Below are 26212 nucleotides of genomic sequence, written 5' to 3'. Positions count from 1 at the left end.
AATATTTTCAGTTAGTCATGACTTTAATTTTGGTCCGCATGGGCAAGAACAGCACGAACATACTGGTTTGGAATGTCACAATCGTCTTTTTTTAACATATTGAATGAACTTTTATTTTCATTTTAAGTATTTTTTTTTTTTTTATTCTTTTTTTTTTTTCATTTTTATTTCAATATAGCTTTTTATATCTTTCTTTCTTATTACTATTATTATTACTATTATTATTTATTTTTAGTAATTTATTTCATTTAGTTGCCAAGGAAACATTTATTATGAATTAAAATAGCATTAAATGTTTTTTTGTTTATTGTTTTTTTCTTTAAAGGGATGCATTAAAACAAAAATTCTACCAAGACTCAAACCAAAACCAAAAATTCTGGATGCACTTAGCCAAAACCCAAAACTGAAAATGCTTTGTAATAATTATTTATTATTTTATTAAATAATCTAAAGTAATTGGACATATACTAATATTAAATATCAATATATTATTTATTACTTATTATATAGTGGTGCAGCACAGAATATATTTTCAACAATTTTTCTCTTTCAACCAAAAATACCCTTTTCAACCGGAGATTTTCGGCAGCTTCAATTTTGGTGAATCTATACATTTTTTTCAGTGTTATTTATTTTTAACAGTTCAGTTCTAGTTAAAGCAATAATTCACCCAAAAATGTTAATGTTAACCAAACTGTTTCATCTTAATTTAAGATTTTTTTTTTATATTTTGACTAAAAACAAGATAATCCGAATTAAAGCGCAATTAGGCTATGGGTGTCCCGAGTTCGAATCCAAGCTTGAGGAGTTTTCCCTTATCCTGGCCTCCTCTTTTTCCTATTTCGCATTCCTGTCTCCTCTCCTCTGTTATAGTAAAAAAAAAGGGGGGTTGCTATCAGTAATGTCCGTCAAGAAGGGTTGTTTCTGCGGAATCTGCGAGCTGCAGTAAAGAGTAGAAGAACAGCAGAGGTGAACATGAAGCCAGAGGGACTTGTGGAGGATCTTACTCTTTGGGGCGGCCGATGTCTCCATGGAATAGAGAGGGAATGCCTTTGTCTCTGCAGGGAGAAAACCAACTCTTGTTCAATTGCTGTTTTTTGCTTAAAGGGAGAACAAAGCTTGACCCTTGACAATGGCACAATTCAGAAACCCTTTATTACAGTTAATGGCAACTACACTGAGCAAAATTACAAACGCAACACTTTTGTTTTTGCCCACATTTTTCATGAGCTGAACTCTAAAGATCTAAGACTTTTCTATGTACAGTCGTGGCCAAGAGTTTTGAGAATGACACAAATATTAGTTTTCACAAAGTTTGCTGCTAAACTGCTTTTAGATCTTTGTTTCAGTTGTTTCTGTGATGTACTAAAATATAATTACAAGCACTTCAGACGTTTCAAAGGCTTTTATCGACAATTAAATGACATTTATGCAAAGAGTCAGTATTTGCAGTGTTGGCCCTTCTTTTTCAGGACCTCTGCAATTCGACTGGGCATGCTCTCAATCAACTTCTGGGCCAAATCCTGACTGATAGCAACCCATTCTTTCATAATCACTTCTTGGAGTTTGTCAGAATTAGTGGGTTTTTGTTCGTCCACCCGCCTCTTGAGGATTGACCACAAGTTTTAAGATTTGGGGAGTTTCCAGTAGGGGTGGCACGGTACATGAAAAAACAACCGAACCGTTCGGTTCGCTTGTCTCGGTTCGGTGCGTGTGTGCCTCACACGGTTCAACGGCTGCGCAATGTAGCCTCATGCACGTAGTGAGTGTCCTTTTTGCGGGAAATAAGAGGTGTGTGTGGACATACAGACAGTAAAAGTGGAGTGCTGCAGGTTACGTCACATGTAGAAATGGCAAGTGGGAGAGATAAGGAAGGCTGCCCGGAGTTGGAGGATGCGCCAGCATACTGTAAGGGGCCGTTTACATGTAGCGTCTTTTGCGCGCTCAAGTTCGTCATTTCAAATGTAGACGCGCGATATGCGCGCTCATAATGGAAGCGACGCGGTCGCGACGCGCACGCTGTGCACCGCGCTCGTTTTTTCCAGGCTTGTCCGTGCCGCATCGAGATAAAACCATCCAAAGACTATAGAATACCCTTAAAGGGACTTTGAAACATGTCAACTTTTCAGAATGCCACAAACGCACCGCAGGTCATGTGACATGAACCAACCAATCACTTGTTTAAAAGACAGAGCTTAAAGATTTCCTCTCTTTTTCTTTTAAAAGATACAATTTTTGTAAGAGCTACACTGAAGTTGGCAGTTTGACAAATGCAAGTTAATTCTTCAGTTGAATCTTTATGTGTTAAAAAGGCACATGAATTCCTGTAGAGATAGCAATACAGATTCTCCTGTTTTTGCCAAATAAATGAAAAGCATGTCATCAATGTCTTCTCTCTTGCTGTATCAAAATCTCCCCTAGCTTTCCTTTTTTTGGTCCCACTAATGTGCTTAAAGTCAAGTCCAATTCAGTTTGTGCATGATTACATGATATAACATTTTTTTCAAATAATGTATCCTAAATTGTAGATAATTAGCTACATATCATATGCCAAAGTAAATTTCTGGAGTGTTAAAGAAAAAAAAAAAAAAAAAGAAAAAGAACCGTACAGAACCGAAAACCGTAATACGAACCGAACCGTGGGTTTTGTGAACCGTGCCACCCCTAGTTTCCAGGCCATGGACCCAAAATATCAACGTTTTGGTCCCCGAGCCACTTAGTTAACACTTTTGCCTTATGGCACGGTGCTCCATCGTGCTGGAAAATGCATTGTTCTCCACCAAACTGTTGTTGGATTGTTGGAAAAAGTTGCTGTTGGAGGGTGTTTTGGTACCATTCTTTATTCATGGCTGTGTTTTTGGGCAAAATTGTGAGTGAGCCCACTCCCTTGGATGAGAAGCAACCCCACACATGAATGGTCTCAGGATGCTTTACTGTTGGCATGACACAGGACTGATGGTAGCGCTCACCTTTTCTTCTCCGGACAAGCCTTTTTCCACATGCCCCAAACAATCAGAAAGAGGCTTCATCGAAGAATATGACTTTGCCCCAGTCCTCAGCAACTTCAACCAGTAGATGTCCTCAGTATGCAAGTTTCGAGCGCATCGAATCTAGCATTTCTCTAACGTAGTCAATGTAATGGAAATAAAAACAATAAGGACTCTTTTCTACTGCACCTTCAAAGGAGACAGGACAATGTTGTCCAACCTAATACTGAATTCCTAAAGCAATTTTATGTTTTATGGTATGTTTGCTGTGCAATGTCTGTTTGCTTCTCTACAATGTTGCCCGCTATTTCAAATGCACAAGCCTTTTAAATTTGGATGAAGTCTGATTAGCTGTCAGTGTTTTATCATTTATCAGCTGTACAAAATCATTCTAAAAGCGATCCCAACAATATCGTTGCCCTGTATCGTTATAGTTGTGGTGTGTCCATTGAAACGATTTGAAACGATTTTTAGAACGTTATCTTTATAGTTATAGTTATCGTTCTTGGTGTGAACGGGCCTTTATCATGCTGCAACATGAGGTGATGGTCGTGGATGAATGGCACAACAATGGGCCTCAGGATCTCGTCACGGTATCTCTGTGCATTCAAAATGCCATCAATAAAATGCACCTGTGTTCGCTGTCTATAACATACATACCATTACCCCACCGCCACCATGGGCTACTCGATCCACAACATTGAGATCAGCAAACAGCTCACCCACACAACACCCTACACGCTGTCTGCCATCTGCCCTCTGCCCTGTACAGTGAAAACCGAGATTCATCCGTGAAGAAAACACCTCTCCACAGTGCCAGACGCCATCGAACGTGAGTATTTGCCCACTCAAGTTGGTTACGACGACGAACTGCAGTCAGGTCGAGACCCAGATGAGGACGACCAGCATGCAGATGAGCTTCCCTGAGACGGTTTCTGACAGTTTGTGCAGAAATTCTTTGGTTAAGCAAACCGATTGTTGCAGCAGCTGTCCGGGCGGCTGGTCTCAGACGATCTTGGAGGTGAAGATGCTGGATGTGGCTGTCCTGGGCTGATGTGGTTACACGTGGTCTGCGGTTGTGAGGCCGGTTGGATGTACGGCCAAATTCTCTGAAACCCCTTTGGGGATAGCTTATGGTAGAGAAATGAACGTTCAATTCATGGGCAACAGCTCTAGTGGACATTCCTGCAGTCAGCATGCCAATTGCATGCTCCCTCAAAACCTGCGAAATCTGTGGCATTGTGCTGTGTGATAAAACTGCACATTTCAGAGTGTCCTTTTATTGTGGCCAGCCTAAGGCACACCTGTGCAATAATCATGCTGTCTAATAAGCATCTGGATATGCCACACCTGTGAAGTGGATGGTTTATCTCTGCAAAGGAGAAGTGCTCACAAACAGATTCGTGAACAATATTTGTGAGAAATAGGCCTTTTGTGTACATAGAAGAAGTCTTAGATCTTTGAGTTCAGCTCATGAAAAATGGGGGCAAAAACAAAAGTGTTGTGTTTATAATTTTGGTCAATGTAAATATAAACATGACCTCCAGGTTGGTTCGACTCCTCATTGACCATGTTTCCAGGAATAAACCCTTTGAAGATGCACAAACGCTTGAATAGCTGTCAAAAAAAAAAAAAAGAATATTCTTGGAAAGAGGAAAGTGGGAACGCTTTGATCCTGACGTTACCGCCTCTTTGGCTCTATCTACAATGGGAGAGTATTTCTGATTTAAGGATAAGCTGTGTGAAGTTTTTTCATTCCAGTCTCATCCAGAATCCATCAGAAGGAAGACGAGTCATCAGTTATCTCTGACATCTCTCTGTCCCACAGCAGTTTTCTCATTTTCAATATACAGTGCATTTGCTAGAGAGCTCACCGCACATGAACAGATATTTACTTCCTGTCTTTTACAAAAAAGTGGTCCAACGATATGAGTTTGTCAATAATGCTAATGTAAATGTAGCGAAACAGCTGAAATAAATGTCAATATTAATCAGTCCATACTGATTGCACCTTGATTGATGAAGGAACATTTGCTGACTGAAAATATGCTAATTTATTGATTATGAATATGTTATTTATTGAAACAAGGAATAATATTTTAGTTGATTTTTGTATTTTCTGTCCTGAATAATGCAACATTTTGTGCAATGGGTTAAATAAGCATACACTAGCAGTCAAAAGTTTTTGAACAGTAAGATTTTTTGATGTTTTTTTTTTTTAACCAAGCCTGCATTTATGTGTTTCAAAGTACAGCAAAAACAATAAAATCTTGAAATATTTTTATTTAAAATAAATGCTTTTTATTTGAATATAATTTTAAAATGTAATTTATTCCTGTGATTTAAAAGCTGCATTTTTAGCATCATTACTCCAGTTACACGATCCTTCAGAAATCATTCTCATATTCTGATTTGCTGCTCAAAAAACATTTATAATTAGTAATATGATGACAACAGCAGAGTAGATTTTTTTTTTTTTTTAGTTCAGAAGAACAGCATTTATCTAACATAGAAATCTTTTGTAACATTATGAATGTCTTTATCATCACTTTTAATCAATTTAAAGCATCATTGCTAAATAAAAGTATTAATTTCTTTGGATAATTCTATTCACTATCAAATGAATCCTCATCAAAATATTTCTTGAACATCAAATCATAAAATCATAATGACTTCTGAAGGCTGACTGGAGAAATGGTTACATTTTAATATATATTTAAACAGAAAAAAAAGTTATTTTAAATATTTTACTGTACTTTGGATCAAATGAATGCAGGCTTGGTAAGCAGAAGAGACTTCTTAAAAAAAATACATTTAAAAAGTGTATAAGGGACAAGAAAGTGCACTGCAAAAAATGCTTTTCTTACTTAAATTTTTTGTCTTGTTTCCAGCCAAAATATCTAAAAATTCTTAAATCAAGAAGGATTTTCTAGAAAAGTAAAAATAGTTGTCTTGTTTTCAGAAAAAAAATCAAGTCAAAATTAAGTGTTTTACAAGCAAAATAATCTGCAAATGGGTTAAGAAAAATAATCTTGTTTTCTGTTTGAAATAAGATTATTTTTCTTACCCTACTGGCAGATTATTTAGCTTGTTCTAAGTAAACACTTTTTTCTGAAAACAAGAACATTTTTACTTGTCTAGAAAATCCTTCTTAAGAATTTTTAGATATTTTGGCTGGAAACAAGACAAAAAGTCTAAGTAAGAAAAGCATTTTTTGCAGTGTGCAGAACCTGTGAGTGACAACTGCAGCTACAAACTTCGATTTAACCCAAACTCCTCTTTACCACAAACGCTTTGCCTCGTTTAAAAATGCAAAGTCTCTCATATCTATCTACATCAGTATTCTTCAACATAATCAGTGTGTCTGCTGACCTTTTCACACAATTGGAAAAGAAATTAAGATGAATAATGAACTGATGGTCATGTCAACTTGTGATATATTTCACTGCAGAGAAATGCATAAGCATAATTAAGCAGGGCAAACGGTACATGAACACTTGTAACTTGGTGAATCAAGAACATACACTAATTATATTTCACCTCAAAATTGAAAGAAAAAAAAAGAACTTGTATTTCCCCCTTTTGGGGCACTATTAAGTTTTTGTATTACGACATTGACAATTAATTAGTTAACTTCCAGAACAAAACTTTTCAGATAATTTACTCACCCCCTTGTCATCCAAGATGTTCATGATTTTCTTTCTTCAGTCGTAAAGAAAGTATGTTTTTTGAGGAAAACATTTCAGGAATTATCTCCATATAGTGGACTTAAATGGTGCCCCGGAGTCTGAACTTTTTTTGTAAAGAGGTTCACTTTGTAAACACTGGGTCGGGACTTCTGCAGCGAATCAGGACCATTTTGAAGTTGGGGAAGAAAACGAGATGGGAGTTTTTCAACATACCCTAACTGTCTTGAACCGGGGGAAAAAAACTGAGTTTGCTCATACGCATAGACATAGACAAGTCAAGCATTTGAGGTTAAAAAGTATATAAATTGTGAGTTTGTTTAAAAAATGACTGATCGTTTCGCTAGATAAGACCCTTCTTCCTCGTCTGGGATCATTTAGAGCCCGTTGAAGCTGCATTTAAACTGCATTTTGGACGTTCAAACTCAGGGGCACCATTGAAGTCCACTATATGGAGATTACTGAAATGTTTTCCTCGAGAAACACAATTTCTTATCGACTGAAGAAAGAAAGACATTAACATCTTAGATGACAAGGAGGTGAGTAAATATCTGTACATTCTTGTTCTGGAAGTGAACATCTTGTCTGAAGTTGACACTGTATTGATTTAATAGTGTCTTATTTCTGTTCCACCAAACATCAGGAAAAACCAAAGTAGAAAGCTAATATCATTACATGGAGCCATCTAGAGGCAATTCAACACTAATGCTGGCCCAAGTGTGATATGACAGCCTCTTAAAATAAAATAAAAAATTCTCTCTCTTAAGTGCATCTTCAGAAAACAAACTTGAGCTTACTTGAGCTTCCTCAAGCATCTCTTCCTGTCATTATCTCTGACTCTCTAAACAGAGCTGGAGATCTCCAGAGGATGACTCCACAGGCTGACAGGTTTAAACTTAGTCCAGACGAACCGTGCTGCATGCAAATAAGGCCAAGCGTGCTTATAATCACACACGCATTATGCACGGCTCAATTAATGAAGCAAACTGAGAAATATTGCATGCAAAGGAAATAAATGAGTGAATAAACGCTAAATAATTAAATGTTTTCTGCATCAGCAAGAGAGCTTGCATCACGAAGCATACTGCTTGTGTTTGCAAACCAGCTCACACCACATACACACACATACATCTAAAAATAACAAAATCATAGCTTTAAAAAGAATATAACAATAGAAGTGCATTGGTTGGAAAAAAAAAATTAAATCCGCAAAATTCTGAGCAAAGGGTTTAAATGTGATAAAACACGTCCAATACAAGCTGAGCAGTATGTGTCTAGTAGCAGAGAGCTATCAAATCATGCAAAATATTAAATTAACATGCAAATAACAGGGCAACGTGTAGAAATTGTGAAAGATGGCTGTTTAAATGCTACAGAAATTCGCAGCTGCAAACTGCACCAATACAACAGTACTAACAAATAAATTTCAACTTTGACTGGTAACCAGATTTCAGCAACAAACTCTAACTTAAATATATGATTTTTTTTCATCATTATTACAGTTACAAAGTCAAACTAAAAATTATTCAGACACCACATATAATGTTTGATTTTTTTACTAGTGGGTGCAGGACACTATAGTTCATTTATGTAAGTGAGGATAGAGAGAGAAAAAAAAAAAGTAAACTGTGACATATTACACACAAAAATTCTTTATACAGTGGTCTACCAGTGAAATTGATAAAAAAAAATTATGGACTTTGCTTAAGTGTTTTGTTCTTTAATTGCTAATATGACCTTTTTACACCACATACTGAAATACTGAACAAAACTAAGAATTGTTTGGTAATTGGTCAACAAAGTATTGATAGTTGTGTAAATATTATCATACTAACAGTTGTCTAAATAATTTTTGGTTGATTGTAATCCATAACATACCTTTCTATCAAAGTCATCTGTCATTATCAATAGTAACTCTGAGTTCTTGTCATATTTTTCTACCATTTTCTAAACTATAGAGAATAAACTGTGATAATGTGAGAAATGTTGAAGGTGTCTGACTAAAAAAAAAGTTATTTTTTGCCTTTCTGACACATTTATTGATAACGATTGTAGTAACGGCAGGCATAGGGCGACCACCTGTCCCGCATTTTGCAGGTCAGTCCAGAAATTGAGAGTTTTGTCCCACTGCCTGCATGACAAATGCAGTGTCCCACATTTGAATTACGTCTACATTATTTTTTCATCCCTGAAATTACAATATCACATAAAAAAAATGTCACTGGCATTACAAATCCATTTGTGCAGCTATTATGTTCCAGCTAGAACGAGAAAATATTCAACCAGTGTATTCGTAGAGGCTATTCTAGGTTTCCATCACCTTGTTTTTATGCACATTTGAGTTGTGAAGTATTGCATCAGAAACAAGTGGTGAAAATCACAAATTGTTAAAAGAAAAAAAAAAAAGGTTTTCTGACTTGTGTTAGAAAGCCTTAATGCATATAATGAGAGATGGAAACATGTTTGCCGAATAAATTTCTCTATGCGTATAAAAAAAAAGTAATGTTTAACTTTCAAGTTCAAATTTGCACAATGGGACTGTTTCTTCTTCCGCTCTTGAGTCCATGGCAGCCACTTGCATAGAACTTGTGGAAAAGTTATGAAATTTGGCAAACAGATAGAGGACCGTCTCAGCATTAACCACAGCAAGTTTGGAGTCTCTAACTCAAACTCTCTAGCGCCACCACTTGTACAAATTTGAACTAATGTACATGGAAATAACTTTTGAACCATAAGGTCTAGAAATTATTTTTTGGCTAAATTGTCAAATTGACACCAAAATGTACAATTCGTTAGGTCAAGCTTTCTCGCGATCTTTAATAGTTTGAAAAACATACTTTTTCAAACTCGTCCTCAACAATTTGTGTGATTTTCACCAAAATTGGCTTAGATCATCTTTAGACCATGCTGGCAAAAAAATTCAAGTTGATTAGTCAAACCGTTTTCAAAAAACACACAAACGAATTTGATGAAGAGCATGCAAAAATGGATGTGAGGCTATATCTTGTTATAACTTGCTATATCATGCATTGAGACCAAACTCAATGTGTGTTATAACAAGCATGACCTGAGAGACCTGCGAGAAAGGGTTAAAGCAAATAATGAGAGAATAAAACGTTTGCTGAATAAATTCCTCCATGCGCATCAAAAAAAGTAATGTTTGACTTTTTCTCAACTTTGTTATTCAAGTTCAAATTTGCGCGATGGGACGGCAATAACCTGACTAACCTGCGGACCGATCTTGTTGTTCTGAAATGTTGTTATGGTAAATCTGAAATGCCTGAGCAAAGTCTGTCGTCAAAGTATATCTGCATAATTGCCTCCCAGAACTGTCTTATACAACTGAGTTCCCAAAAAGCAGGCATCCACCTCTGAAAGCAATGACTGCATTTATTGTACTTTGTCTGCTCACTCTGAGGTGCATGTCATTTATTATAAGAATTATTATATTCAGTGGCTTCTACTTTTCTCAGTGATAATTTTATCAGTTTATCAGGAAGTAATGATTTTGTTCTCTTTGACTCGTTAAATGGAACGATGTTTATTTGCAAATGATTTATGTGAACAACTTGCGAGAACGTTATGAGATCTGGCACACAGATAGAGGACATTCTCAACATAAACCACAGCCAATTTGGAGTCTATAACTCAAACTCTCTAGCGCCATCACTTGTCCAAATTTTCACTCATGTTTACGCTAGTAACTTTTGAACTATAAGGTCTAGAAATATTTTGGCACGAGTCCTTGGCTCATGCCAAGTCAAATGGACACCAAATTTGTTAGGTCAAGTTTTTTCGCCATTTTTAATAGTTCGAAAAACTTACTTTTTCAAACTCGTCCTCGACGATTTGTCTGATTTTCACAAAAATTGTCTCAGATCATCTTTAGACAATCCTGGCAAAAAGTTACGAAATTCAAGTTGATTAGTCAAACTGTTCTCAAATAACCCACGAACGAATTTGACAAAGAATCTGACGCAAAAATTGATGTGAGGCTATATCTCTGCAACGGTTTGGCATATTGAGACCAAACTTGGTTTGTGTCCATGACCTGAGGCCACCTGCACAGTTTTGGTGCAGTGCCACCTAGTGGTCAGGAGATATGAAAAACAGCTATTTCTGAATGGTCTGACCAAAATCACAAAACTCTTTAAATTTGGGGGTCAGCCATTTTGAATTTTGACGTAAAATGCTATATTTTACAAATGCATTCATGTATCTTTACTAAACTCGGTATGTGTCTTCGGCACCATGCCCTGATGTTACTCAAAACATTCTGGGAAATTTCCAAAAATGCTAATAACTTGTGATTAATTTGGTCTATTGTAAACTGGTCTTAATATATTCTTTGGGTTATGTCAGGAACATAGGTACCAAATTTGCCATAATTGGCCAAACTTCCTGTCTGGCATTTTAATTTATGTTGAAAACCTACTTTTTCAAACTCCTCCTAGACTGTTGGTCCGATTTTCACCAAATTTGATTTGGATCATCTTCAGATCACACTGGCAGAAAGTTATAGATTTCGTGTCGATATACGAAATGGTTATTTAACAAATCAACAAATTTTCTGGAATAATGCTAAACTGCATCTGAGCCTGTATCTCTACAAAGCTTTGACATATTGACAGCAAACTTTGTGTCAAAGTGCCACCTATTGGTCAAAAGTGATAAGCCATTAAATCACATTACTGGTTTTTTAGCCATTTTGACTATAATTATATTAAATTGGTTTCTGTTGCTCATTGTTGGTCTGACGATCACTACCTTGCTTCTGTAGTGCTTGGCCCCTTAATTGCTGCTTGCAGTTATATTTTGGTTCATTTCTGTAAACATTTTTCTGATTATAAGACCATATTTCACATGTTTACTAAACAAAAGTTGTTTTTCATTTCTGATAGCTGTGCATGAACAGTTTTTTCACCTGTGACAGAAACAAAACCCAAATGAGTGACAAACTCAGACAAATGAATCAAATCATATTGCACCTAGTTAAAAAAAAATTAGGATTCATAATCAGAAATGTGACTATTTACCGTAATGAGAGCTTGTTTGTTAAGCTGCCTGTAGCCATCAATAGCAGTGTTCAGAAAATCAGAGGTGACAGACACTGATTTAGGGATATGAGTTAGTCTGTGAAATGTTAATGAAATGTCTTGTTTGATCTTCAGCCTGACACATTAGATTCAACTCACTGACATGCACGAAGAATATGGCTCATGTGGTTATCCTATAAAATTCTCATGACCCACTTCAAACCCACAAGGAGTAACAGGAAATACATGATTGACTCCAACACATAGATTTTGCTCAGCCTCTGAGTAAAGAGTGTCTAAACACACACACACACACACACATGTTGGGTTTACATGTTTTATGGGGACATTCCATAGGCGTAATGATTTTTATACTGTACGAACCGTACTTTCTATCACCCTACACCTACCCTACACCTAAACCTAGCCCTCACAGGAGATTGTGCATACTTTTACTTCCTCAAAAAAACTCATTGTGCATGATTTATAAGCCTGTTTCCTCATGGGGACCTGAGAAATGTCCCCACAAGGTCAAAATCTACTCGTATTCCTATCCTTGTGGGGACATTTGGTCCCCACAACGTGATGAATACCAGGTGCACACACACACACACACACACACACACACACACACACACACACACACACACAACCTTGAGCCGCGGGTCACTCTCAACCAATATGAAAATAGTACTGAAAACACAATTCAGATTCCCATCAGTAGACTAGCAGGCAGAATAAATGCACCTCAGTGAAGAAGATAAACCAAACCTGAGAGTCTGGCCTGTGATCCCCACAGGCACAAAACACACACATACACAACACACACTCAAAACAAAACAATGTTATTGATTCTCAGGGCCTGTAGTCAGTTTCTTGAGATAATGCAGAGAGCTAGTGAGAGCAATTCATTGTGAATGGCCGGCAAGGGCCTCTTCATGGTAAACAGCTCAAACAATAGGGGAGTCAAAGGCCGCGGCGGAGTCACAGGTCGACAGCTGAAGTATAGCTGAGCCGTGGGGTGCATACGAGGAGGATTGTGTGTTTGTGGCCCTCTTCAGAATAGATAACTGCTGTGCCACTACAAAGACCCCAGGCATCTGGCAAGGCTGGCATGGGCGAACAAAAGGGGCAAGAGGACTAAGACCAAGTGACAAGAACCAGTCACAAAAGAGCCAAGCTGCCATCCATTCAACAAGTCCAAACTCCTGCCAAGACAGGTGCCAGTCGACTCCGAGCCATTCAGATCGGTTCAGTGCAAAACAGCCTTTCTTTGTAAACAATGTTGCATCACAAACACTGGCAAAATGTGTTCTGGCACAACAAAGCGGAAATCTTGTTTACGGAAGTCTGTTTCGTGTGCTAATCGCTTATACATGCCAAATTGGTGTTTATGGAAATTAAAATCGAATGTGGTGGCGCAAAAAGGGTAAATAATAAAAGTTTAGTGAAATATATTAAAAGCACAGCAAACACTTGCAAAAGAGTGTTGAATTTATCTATTTCGATGATCTTTGAAGTATGCAAAATTGGTTTTACAACTTGTAGCAAGTTTACAAATATGAATTTAAATAGCAAACAATAGTGTAAAAGTGTTTGTTAAACAAACAGAAACTCTTATTTACTAAAGCTGTTTTCGACTGTTAATCTTTAAAGGTGGAATAGGTGATTGTCTTCAAAAACAGTTTTTGTATGCTGGTTGAAAGTCTCTTCACATCCCAAAAGCAATTTTCGCCCAATGTGAGTCTATGGCAGCCCTATGAATGGAACATAGGAAAATGATGAAATTTGGCACATTTGTAGGGATGGCCATGAATTGTGATCTCACCAAATTTGGGGTTTCTACAACCAACTCTAAAGCCCCACCACTAGTTCAAAAATTTAACATTTAAATGGAAATGAAGCTAGCGCAAGTTCTGGCAGGAAGACTCAATCGTTCGCGTCACTAATTACCTCCTCATCTTCCAATCATATCATTACTGTAGCTTTAAAGGGTAGCGCTTACCATGTCTGAGTTCGCAGATGCTGTTGCTCCAGCACCTCCATCCTCCCCACCTCCACCAAGATGGAATCTCTCCTCCAACTCCTCTATTCTACCAAGCTGGGTCATCCCTCTATTACCACATCCATCAATCAGGCTATCCCCTTCTTCACGAAGACCTCAGATTGTCTTCCTCAATCCTCACCATCACCAGTTGGCCCCTTTCCTGACTCCGCGGGGGGGTTAGCGGCGCCCCCGCCTTCGTCTTCAGGCGGGACTCGCTGTTTCCGTACCCTCGGAATGCGAGTTACGAACGGGGCCTACGCCAAAGAACCGGATTGCTTGCTGAGCTTCTACATAAATGTAATCGGTATAGTATAAATTCTCCCGAGTCTTTCTGGTAGAAATGGAAAACTCCTAATTGTAGAAAAATGAAACTTAGTACACCTGATTCCTCTCCTCATGCTGATCACATTCAATTGCTTACATTAAGACTCCACCCATTACAGTAGCGACCACTTTGAAAACTATGGTATTCAATTTTTATTTTTTCCTACTCCTTGAAAATTGATCCAATTCTTCCCAAAATAGGCTCAGATGATCTCTGGACTGAGCTGCACAGAAATTACTGATCAATTTTTTTTATTCATCTTTGTTCAAAAGTTATGATGTCGCAAAGTCAACGAGGTTGATCAAAATTGGTTCAGAGGCTATATCTTGGCCAAACTTTGATCAATTGAAAAGAAACTTGGTATGCTTCAGCAACACCATGCTCTGAGGGTCCATGCCAAAGTTGGGAACAGCAGCTGTTTTTTTATTTTATTTATTTCCTTTCTGTTTGTGACCTGAGTTGGATTTTTCCTCGTGCGATCCCCATGTATGTGGATGAGTGTGACGACGTGTGAGACATTTTATTAAACTCGGGGAAAATCCGCAATCTTCTCATCTCATTAATCCTAATAATGCATAGAAGACGAGATTTGAAGAAAGTCAAATTTATCTCACGAGTTTCAGAAAGTCTAACTTCAATCATATAAATATATTTTGCTTACTAATTGTTGAAGCATGCGGAATTGTACCAAGTTTACAAATATGAATTTAAATGATGGTGAAAAAGTGTCCTATTTTCACATGCTAATCGTCAAAACATTATATTTGTCTCACAAATCGTATAAAGTTTAAGGATATAAAAAGCATATAGACATTGCAGGAAAAAAAAACTAATTTGGCACGACAAACAGAAAATCTAATTTATGCAATTCTATTCAATTTCATTCTAATTGTTAAAGTCATATTAGGTTTTTTTGGGTTTTTTTTTTTTTTTTTGGGGGGGGGGGGGGGGGGGGTTAAATTATGACTATGGAAGCCCCTTTCCAACTCTGAAAAAAAAAAAAAACGAAAAAATAAAAAATAAAAAATTACGACTTCTCACAATTCTTTTTTTTTTCAGAATTGCGAGATAAAAACTCACAATTCGAACTTATTTCTCACAATTGCGATATAAACTCACAATTGCTGGTTATAAAGTCAGAATTGTGTGATATAAACTCACAATTGCAAATTATGATGTTAGAATTGTGATATAAACTCACAATTGCAAGTTCTAAAGTCAAAATTGTGCAAGATATAAACTCACAATTGTGAGAAATAAAGTCAGAATTGCAAGATAAAAACTTTTTGTGAGTTTGTCACACAATTCTGACTTTATAACTTGCAATTGTGAGTTTATATCACAATTCTAACATCATAACTTGCAATTGTGAGTTTATATCACTTCTGACCTTATAACTTGCAATTGTGAGTTTATATCACAATTCTGAGAAAAAAGTCAGAATTGTGTAAAAAAAAAAAAAGTCGGAATTGTGAGATATAAACTCACAAAAATTGAGTTTTTATCTTGCAATTCTGACTTTATTATTCGCAATAGTGAGTTTATATCTTGCAATTGTGACTTTATAACTTGCAATTTTGAGTTTATACCATAATTCAGATATAAAAAGTCAGACATTCTGACTTTTTTCTCAGAATTGTGTGATATAAACTCACAGTTGTGAGTTAAAAAGTCAGAATTGTGATTCAAACTTTTTTCTCACAAATGCGAGTTCATATTTCACAATTCTAATTTTTTTTTTCTCAAACTTGTGAGATATAAACTCGCAATTGCGAGTAATAAAGCTCAGTTTTGTGGGAAAAAAAGACTACGTTTCCAGAATTGCAAAATTTTATCTCACGATTCTGACTTAACTCGTAATTGCGAGTTTTATCACACAACTCTGAAGATTCTGACATTTCTCAGAACTGCGAGTTTATCTCTCACAATTCTGACTCAGAATTGGGATATAAACTCAAAATTGCAAGTTCTAAAGTATTGTGTGACAAACTCACAATTTAGATTTTTCTCTCAGAATTGCATGATATAAACTCACAATTGTGAGTTACAAAGTCACAATTGTGTTTCAAACTTTTTTTTTCTCACAAATGCAAGTTCATATTTTACAATTCAAAATTTTTTTCATGTATGTGGATGAGTGTGACGACGTGTGAGACATTTTATTAAACTCGGGGAAAATCCACAATCTTCTCATCTCATTAATCCTAATAATGCATAGAAGACGAGATTTGAAGAAAGTCAAATTTATCTCACAAGTTTCAGAAAGTCTAACTTCAATCATAGAAATATATTTTGCTTACTAATTGTTGAAGCATGCGGAATTGTACCAAGTTTACAAATATGAATTTAAATGATGGTGAAAAAGTGTCCTATTTTCACATGCTAATCGTCAAAACATTATATTTGTCTCACAAATCGTATAAAGTTTAAGGATATAAAAAGCATATAGACATTGCAGGAAAAAAAAAACTAATTTGGCACGACAAACAGAAAATCTAATTTATGCAATTCTATTCAATTTCATTCTAATTGTTAAAGTCATATTAGTTTTTTTTTTTTTTTGGGGGGGGGGGGGGGTAAATTATGACTATGGAAGCCCCTTTCCAACTCTGAAAAAAAAAAAAAATTACGACTTCTCACAATTCTTTTTTTTTTCAGAATTGCGAGATAAAAACTCACAATTCGAACTTATTTCTCACAATTGCGATATAAACTCACAATTGCTGGTTATAAAGTCAGAATTGTGTGATATAAACTCACAATTGCCAGTTCTAAAGTCAAAATTGTGCAAGATATAAACTCACAATTGTGAGAAATAAAGTCAGAATTGCAAGATAAAAACTTTTTGTGAGTTTGTCACACAATTCTGACTTTAGAACTTGCAATTGTGAGTTTATATCATAATTCTGAGAAAAAAGTCAGAATTGTGTAAAAAAAAAAAAGTCGGAATTGTGAGATATAAACTCACAAAAATTGAGTTTATATCTTGCAATTGTGACTTTATAACTTGCAATTTTGAGTTTATACCATAATTCAGATATAAAAAGTCAGACATTCTGACTTTTTTCTCAGAATTGTGTGATATAAACTCACAGTTGTGAGTTAAAAAGTCAGAATTGTGATTCAAACTTTTTTCTCACAAATGCGAGTTCATATTTCACAATTCAAATTTTTTTTTCTCAAACTTGTGAGATATAAACTCGCAATTGCGAGTAATAAAGCTCAGTTTTGTGGGAAAAAAAGACTACGTTTCCAGAATTGCAAAATTTTATCTCATGATTCTGACTTAACTCGTAATTGCGAGTTTTATCACACAACTCTGAAGATTCTGACATTTCTCAGAACTGCGAGTTTATCTCTCACAATTCTGACTCAGAATTGGGATATAAACTCAAAATTGCAAGTTCTAAAGTATTGTGTGACAAACTCACAATTTAGATTTTTCTCTCAGAATTGCATGATATAAACTCACAATTGTGAGTTATAAAGTCACAATTGTGTTTCAAACTTTTTTTTTTTCTCACAAATGCAAGTTCATATTTTACAATTCAGAATTTTTTTTCTCAAACTTGTGAGAAATAAACTCGCAATTGCGAGTTATAGTTCAGTTTTGTGGGAAAACAGACTACATTTCCAGAATTGCAAAATTTTACCTCACGATTCTGACTTAACTTGTAATTGCGAGTTTTATCACACAATTCTGAAGATTCTCAGAACCGCGAGTTTATATCTCACAATTCTGAGTAAAATAAGTCAGAAATGTCAAATAAAGTTGTAATTACCTTTTTTTTATTCAGTGGCACAAATAGGCTTCCATATATGACAGACAGAATTAGAGACCAAAAAAAAAAAAAAACTGTTCACGCACAATCTGTTTTGCTAGGTAGACATGTTAAATATGATCTATAGTGTGTAAAATGTTTACAGAAATAAATCAAATCAAACAAAACACTCTGTTTTGTCCAAAAGAAACATTAACAAAAGTTTGTTTTTTGCATGTTAAGTGCAGAAATGTGCAACATTGATGTTAAAGTCTTTAAAACATTCAGGGGAAATCTAAATCATAGCAAACAGTGACCAAAAAAAAGCTAATCAGTATCATGCAATTTAAGAAAAATAAAATAAATAACTTAGAAATAAGATTTTTAAAGGTTCAACTTTTTTAAAACAAACTGACCAAGACAACTGCTGAAAGAGAAAGGGTTTGTCAAGTTTTCTAGAAAATACATTAATCTCTACACAGCTAAATATACTCTTGGATCCTCCCAAGACATGCACCATTGAGAATTTGTGGACGTCAGCGTTAAATCCGTGACAACTGTTAAAAAAACAAAAAAACAATGGCGTCATGCGTCCAAAGCAGCTGATAGCTAGAAAACAATCACACTCACAAACGCTGGTCGTGTGGCAGCCATTGGGCCGGAACGTGACGGCGAATGGACGAATACATAGACGTACGAAGATGCTTCTCACTCGTTTAACTCCCTCGGGCTGACTGCATCTCCGCATCCACTGCAAACCTCCCCTTCCTAAACTTGCTGGCCCATACAGAGAGCTTCCCACACTGTCACGTTCAGTCTAATCCTGGGTCGGCCTGTATTAGCATGAGCTGGCTTTGCCTTCCCAACCCCCTGCCACACAGACCCTCATGCAAGTCAAAATCTCCTTTGTATGAAAAATTAGACTTTGTGTGAGATTGAGTGTGTGTGTGTGTGTGTTTTTGGTTCTTGTCACACACACTCAATCTCACACACACACACACACACACACACACACGCAGACAGAGGAAAAGTGATGGGTGTTGTGCGTTCCTGCACCCACACACTGTCACTCAGGGCAGCGAAGTGTCCCAGACCAGCCAGCCGTGACCGCTGGGGGAGGAGAAAGAGAGAAATAGACAGAAAACAGACAACAGAAATGATGACAGACTGCTGTTTGGACATTAGGGACTGCAGGACGGACTGTCCAAACACTGAGACAACATATGGATACAAATTCTGCTGCGACAGACAGCAGAGAAGATGCTTTTTATGTCGGTTTAACATCTACATGAAATATATTTCTAAGTATTCCACATCTGATATTCGATGTATACATAAGAGAAATAAGATATTAAATGACACATTTTTAAATTATAGTGAGATTTGTTTTTAACCATTGGGAAAAGTTTGGATGATTAAAAAAGAGCTTTTCTCCTAGAAAATATTTTATTTTTATTTTGAATATATAATTTAAGAGTGGAGAAAATAAATGTACATTTCTATCAAAGTTATTTGACATTACCAACATTAATTTGTTCAGATACAGTCTAATACTAATGGTTTATTACCATTTTCTGTTCAATTTTCCTGTTGTAATTTTTCAATAATAAAAATGATTAAACTTATCTTAATTATTTATGCTTTCTGCTCATAAAGGATGCATTTATTTGGTTAAAAATACAGAAAACAAATTTTAATACTGTGAAATGTTAATGAAATTTAAAATACTGGTTTTCTATTTTAATATCCTTTAAAATATAACTTATTTCTGTGATGCAAAGCTGAATTTTCAGAATTTTCATAAATCAATCGAATATGCTGATTTATTATCAATGTTGGAAACGGTTGCTTAATAATGTACTTTTTTCAGGATTCTTTAATAAATAAAACATTAAAAAGAACAGCATTTATGTAAAATAGAAAACTTTTGTAAGAAACATCTTGTTCAAAATTTGGGGTCAGTCATTTTTTTCTTTCTTCATCTCTTTGAAAGAAATTAATACTTCTATTCAGCAAGTTAAATTAATAAAAAGTGATAGTAAAGACTTACATTGTTAGAAAATATTTCTATTTTGAATAAATGCTGTTATTATTATTCATCAGAATCCTGAAAAAAGTATTACATGTTCCAAAAAAATATTAAGCAGCACAACTTTTTTCAACATTGATCATTTTAATAATAAATCAGCATATTAGATTTGATTTTGATTTCTGAAGGATCATGTGACCCTGAAAACTAGAGTAATGGCTAATGAAAAATCAGCTTTGCATCACAGAAATAAATTAATAAATAAACTGTTATTTTGAATGGCAATAATATTTCATAATATTACTTTCTTTAAATAAACGGAACTTTGATGAGCATAAGAGGCTTTTTTAAAAACAATAAAAATCGTACTGATCCCAAACTTTTGAGCAGCAGTGTATATATATATATATATATATATATATATATATATATATATATATAATACAGTCAAACCAAAAATTATTCAGACATTTTACTAGACAATTTATTATACAGACGCTTTTATTTTACTAGTGGGTGCAGGGCACTATAGTTAGTGTAAGTTACTTACACTAGTGTGTAAGTGAGGATAGCAAAATAAAGTAAACTGTGACATTATACCCAAAAAAATCTTCATACAGTGGACTACCAACATAATAATTCAGACACTTTGATCTGACCATGTTTTGCTTAAGTGCTTTTTCTTTAATTGCTAATGCGATCTTTTTACACCACAGACTGAACAAAACTAAGAATTGCTTTGTAATTGTCAGCAAAGTATTTATAGTTGTGTAAATATTATCATACTAACAGTTGTCTGAATATTTTTTGGTTGATTGCAATCCTTTCTATCAAAGTTATCTGACATTATCAAGATGAATTTGTTCTGACACAGAGTTCTTGTCATATTTTATTACCAATTTTCCATTTTTTTCTGTTGTAATTTTTCTGAATTACATATTATACATATTAATGATTACATTAAATGTTAGTCATTTTTAGTAATAAAAGCATGTCTAATGAATTAAAATCATGAAACTTAATATAATACCCATTTATTTAACGTTTAACAAAAATTTACATTTTAGAGCCTTATGAAACCAGCTTATTTACTTATTTATTTTTAGAAATTTCATTTTATTTTTTCTCAAATTATGTGTCTTAAATTTAACTTTTTCTGGATTCTATTAAAAAGTTTTAATGGTTTAAATTAAATCTTAATCAAAAATCATGTCTGATCAATTGAATTCTTAAAACCTTATAAATTTAATAATTTATTTTTACAACTACAATTTTTACAGTAATATGGTTCTATGAAAGTTTTTACTTTTTACTGAAGTTCTCGGATTTCTGTTTTATTTATTTATTTATTTTTGGATTTATGATTTAATGCAAACATGCCATCAAAAAAAAAAAAACAGCAGTTTGTGAAATAAATGAAACTTAAAATAAAATTAAAATGAACGATTCCTCTTAATTTTGGGCAAACAAGGTGACGATGCACAACAAAGGTTTACTGTTAAAGAGATAGTTCACCCAAAAAATGAAAATTCAGTCATTCTTTTTGTTTTCTTTGCGCACAAAAAGCATAAAATGACCGTTAAAACACTGATGATGGACTATTTTATTGATGTCCTTACTACCTTTCTGGGCCTTGACCGTGGAAGGACCCTTGCTGTCTATGAAGGGTCAAAAAGCTCTTAAATTAAAAAGCTTAATTTGTGTTCTGAAGATAAACTTATAGGTTTGGAACGACATGAGGGTGAGTAATTAATGACAGAATTTTCATTTTTGGGTGAACTAACCCTTTAATATTAACACATGGAAGAAACAATTTGTGATCCTTTCCTTAAATAAATAGATAAATAAATTATTAATTGATTTTTATGAAAGGAAAAATGGAAATTTCATATTCTGTTCACTCATATGAGCATTAATTGTTTTCAGGTTTAAATTTAACTTTGAATCCAAGATTTTCAATGTGGACTCGGACTTTGGATCCCCGATGTATGAAGAAAGTGAATGTATTATTATATGACACCGTTCAGTTCATTCCATTCCATCATTTGCCATAAATCAAGCAGTCTCTGAGGCATGTCAATAAAAGTGTGTTCATTAAAAACACGGATCCAATGGGAGCAACGTGAATTAAGCTTCATGATTCACTCTGGGAGCTTAGTTTGCTTCTGCAACTCACTGAAGCGGCAAACAAACAGCTCTGCGCATGAACCGCTGCGGCTGTCTTACTTTCCCCATCCCACACGTACACACCAGACTCATCCTGAGGCTTTCACAAAATGCAGGACTTTCAATCACAGCTGCTGGAGTTTGCTTGACAAGGAAAGAATCAAATATTGGCATCACAATATAGCACTTCTGTTTCTTTACAAGCTCTTGTTTCTTAATAATATGCTAAAAGATGCTGATCAAGTAGACAGTGACAAATAGAGAGATAAACAGATAGATAGAGAGAGAGAAAGAGAGATAGGCCTTTCCAGCAGAGGGCAGGAGAGAGTAACAAACATGGGCACAGTATGAAAGAAACAGAGACGGTGTGTGTTTTATAGCGGCGACTCACACTGGAAAAATTCCACACAAATCTCAAATGTTTGGCCCATGAGCAACAGAAACATGCTGGACAGCTTGAGAGACCGAAAGGGAGCAGGAAAAAAAAAAGAAAATCAGAAAAAGAGTCAACAGAAACAGAACAGGTCAACAAATGAAGAAAATAAAAATGTTATCAGCAGGTGAGTTTTCTCCCTGACCTCTCATCATTTCACATCAAATGTCTCCAAACAGAAAGCAGAAACGCCACAGGTGTTGCTACAACATACTATTTCCAGACTAAACTGTTATTGTTAGAGGACATGCCCCCTGACCCACTGAGGAAGGTTATCCGCATGGTGATAAGGTCATGAAAAAGACAAAATAAGAAGAAAAAGAGAAAAACTTGGATACGGCACTGACCTTTAAAAAACCCAAGAAGTTCTGGCCAATCCAAAAATTCTTTACAGATATGTGACCCTGGACCACAAAACCAGTCATAAGGTTAAATTTGACAAAACTGAGATTTATACATCATATGAAAGCTCAACAAATAAGCTTTCTATTGATGTATGGTTTGTTAGGATAGGACAATATTTGGCTGAGATACATCTATTTGAAATCAGAAATCTGAGGATGCAAAAAAATCAAAAATACTGAGAAAATCACCTTTAAAGTTGTCCCAATTAGGTTCTTAACATATGCATATTACAAATGCATATTACAAATCAAAAATTACATTTTGATATGTTTACAGTAGGAATTTTACAAAAAATCTTCATGGAACATGAACTTTACTTAATTTCTTAATGATTTTTGGCATAAAAGAAAAATCAAAAATTTTGACCCATGCAATGTATTTTTGGCTATTGCTACAAATATACCCCAGCGACTTAAGACTGGTTTTGTGGTCCAGGGTCACATATATAAAAAAAGCTGCAAGCTTGTTTAGAATCACCTGTCACATGTGCTTACCAGGTTTTGTGAAGTTTCGAGTTTTCCTTAAGGTTTATGGGATTTGGGGTAAAAACAGACAGGCCCTTTTTCTAAACTAGCTTCCCAAAGGGTATATTTCAACATTCTTTTGATAATTATTGACCTAGACTAGAGAGTCCTGAGAATTGTACTGCAGTGTTTTTTTGTTGTTGTTGTTTTTTGTTTTTTAATCCAGATTTAGGACAAGCTGACAAAAGTATTTATATTTTAATTGTTTTTACATCTTCTCAATTATTTAACAAACGATTTGATTGACAGCAGTGGTCCTTGAGGCAAAGGTGTTCAGCATGATGAGATCTATCAAATGATATGAAGATTGAGTGTATGTTTGAACAATCGTGCAACATACAACCATTTATACACTTGAAAAATGGCCGAATTCTTTCAAAATTGAGTTAAACAGGCCCACCAAGTTTCGTTCCTATCGGCCTCCTTTAATATTGTCTAACAGGTGCTCAAACGTCATGTTGATAGGACAAATGGTTGCGTAGTTATAGCCATTTTAGTTTTTTCCCTCTTATAGCACCACCTAGTGGTCAAGATCCACAATCTTTTTTTCCTGTAACGTCGGATTGAGCTCTTCTTTGAGCACATAAGTGTTCTGAGTTTGGCGAAAGTATCTCACTTCTGTTTAAGAGTTATAGGCATTTTACCAAATGTGGCCCTGCCCCTTTCAAACATTTTGCCGTCAACTTTTTTTGATAATTATTTGATGTTTGCTCTCCAGATAATCTTCATGCACTGATTTGGTTTCAACAGGCTGAAAAACCTAGGACTAGTTCCCAAAAGTAGGTTTTTCAAAAAATGCAAAATACCCGAAAATTTAGCTCACGAACAAATCTTATATCGGATTCCAAGGCTATAAGACACTTGAGCCTGCGACTGACAGTTTAGGAGTTATGAGCGATTTTGTATTTTGATTGTTGTAGTGCCCCCGTCAGGCCAATTGGGACAAGCCTTGAGGAAGTTGTAGACGGTGTGACCATCTCTCCAAATTTCAAGTCTCTACGACTTACAGTTTGGTCTGCGCTTTACATGGAGATTGGCCATCCTTGGCCATTCTAACAATTACAATAGGGTTTCAGCACTATGTGGTTAAAGGGGTCATCTGATGCCCATTTTCCACAAGTTGATATGATTCTTTAGGGTCTTAATGAGAAGTCTATAACATTCTTTGGTTAAAATTTCTCAATGGTAGTGTAAAAAAAACTATTTTTACCTTATCACAATCGGCCCTTTTTAGAGCGAGCTATTTTGTTGCATGTTCCTTTAAATGCTAATGAGCTCTGCTCGCCCCACCCCTCTCTGCAGTGGGATTATGAGCCGTAATGTTTACTTTAGCTGCATTTAGCTGCGGAACTTGCTAACTAATACATTAAGAAAGGCCATTTGCATAAAAAACACCCTTATACTCACTTCTGCTGTGGGTGAAGCTGCATCACGAATGATTCGCACAAACATAGACGCATATGTAGATCAGGATCAGTGCTTTCCTTTTTAAAAACGAAAGTAATGTTAATTCTCTGCATCTTCAGCAGCTCAGATGTCGGGAGTAAATGAACACCTCAATCGCTCAATCGGCGACATTCTTGTCTTCCCCTGCACCTGAGTCGACACAATGGTGATCGGAGTTGGACTGTTTCAGCTCGTTGATGGCGGGTCTAAGGTAAGACGCTCATGTCAATCAACTATCGTGGGAGCGGCCTCTGTCGGTGTGTCATCACAAGAACAAGAAGCTGAGAAAGACCTGATTTTAAAAAGGGGGTATTACTGTAAAAGTGAGTTTTGCATCCGATGACCCCTTTAAACCCCTAAAAACTCACGTGACACACTAGGAGAAAGCAGATGCCTAAAGCTGGCATGAAATGGTAATTCATTCCATCTATTATACTAATATCAACTGAACATCAATTGAATCATTCCAACAGATGCCAAATACAGAAATTTGATGGATTGCAACTGTGTCAAACATGTCTAAAAGGCCTCAAAATAAAAACTAAAATGGCATTTGAGCCTCTAAAGCTTCTCAGCTACTTATCTGTGCACTTGAGTGTGTCGAGCAACAGTCTTTCATTACCTGCGCCCGTCTCACCTGTAAGAGTATAAGAACGGGTGTGATGGAAACTGTGCACGAATCCCTCTGTGTTTGTATCCAGTGTCTAGATCTTCAGATTGAAGCCAAAGCTATGGTAATATAGGAAGTTTAATTCCGATAGGATTACACATGCATCCTTTCACATTCTTAAAGAAATGGCCATATGTAATCTCTAAAGAAATGTTCCATGTTGAGTTAAGCTTAAATCAACAACATAAACAGCATTGAGTGTTAAAAAGCGTCCAGAAGGTTTACATAAAGCCAGAAATGTGAAGCTCATAATTTTATTAAAACACTTTCCCGGTTTCATAGACAAGGTTTAAAACCTTAAACCTTAAAACGTAAGTCTGAGCTGTTTCAACTGAGAGAAATTTGCACTAGTTGATCTTAAAATATATCAGGGCCATTGTTTTGTATGTCTTAATTGAACTATGGCCTAATCCTGGCTTTTGCTAAGCCCTGTCTATGAAACCAGGCCTTAAATTCTCATTAAAAATAAAAAAATAAAAATTTACCAACTATCATTTTTGTGGTGGGACTACTGTTCTAAACATATGAGGCTTGTCCTGCACTTAGTGGTACAAGTGTAGCAGATGGCTTTTGTTTAGACTGTTTCTGGCCGTTTTTCATCATCTGACATCATGAACATATGCAGACAACGGGAAGGAGACAAGTTTATGTTCTACGGCAGATTCAAGACAATGGTTTGGCAAGCTACCTGCTCAGC

The 26212-nt window shown here is 35.6% G+C and overlaps 1 protein-coding gene across 3 annotated transcripts in view; it reads right to left on the bottom strand.

Moving 5' to 3' along the window:
- The window catches only part of LOC141291688 (ankyrin repeat and SAM domain-containing protein 1A-like), a 116302-nt gene that overhangs the window by 51921 nt on the left and 38169 nt on the right, over positions 1-26212 (bottom strand). For 2 of the 3 annotated variants that reach the window (XM_073823847.1, XM_073823849.1), the window contains one exon: positions 1008-1058. The exons of the other annotated variant lie outside the window; for it this stretch is intronic. In XM_073823847.1, coding sequence (XP_073679948.1) covers positions 1008-1058 — 51 coding nt within the window. The remainder of the gene's footprint in view (positions 1-1007; positions 1059-26212) is intronic. 3 annotated transcript variants of the gene reach the window in all.

The sequence above is a fragment of the Garra rufa genome, chromosome 18, assembly GCF_049309525.1.
Source record: "Garra rufa chromosome 18, GarRuf1.0, whole genome shotgun sequence".
Taxonomy (NCBI): Eukaryota; Metazoa; Chordata; class Actinopteri; order Cypriniformes; family Cyprinidae; genus Garra; species Garra rufa.
This window is presented reverse-complemented; position numbering and strand designations above follow the sequence as displayed.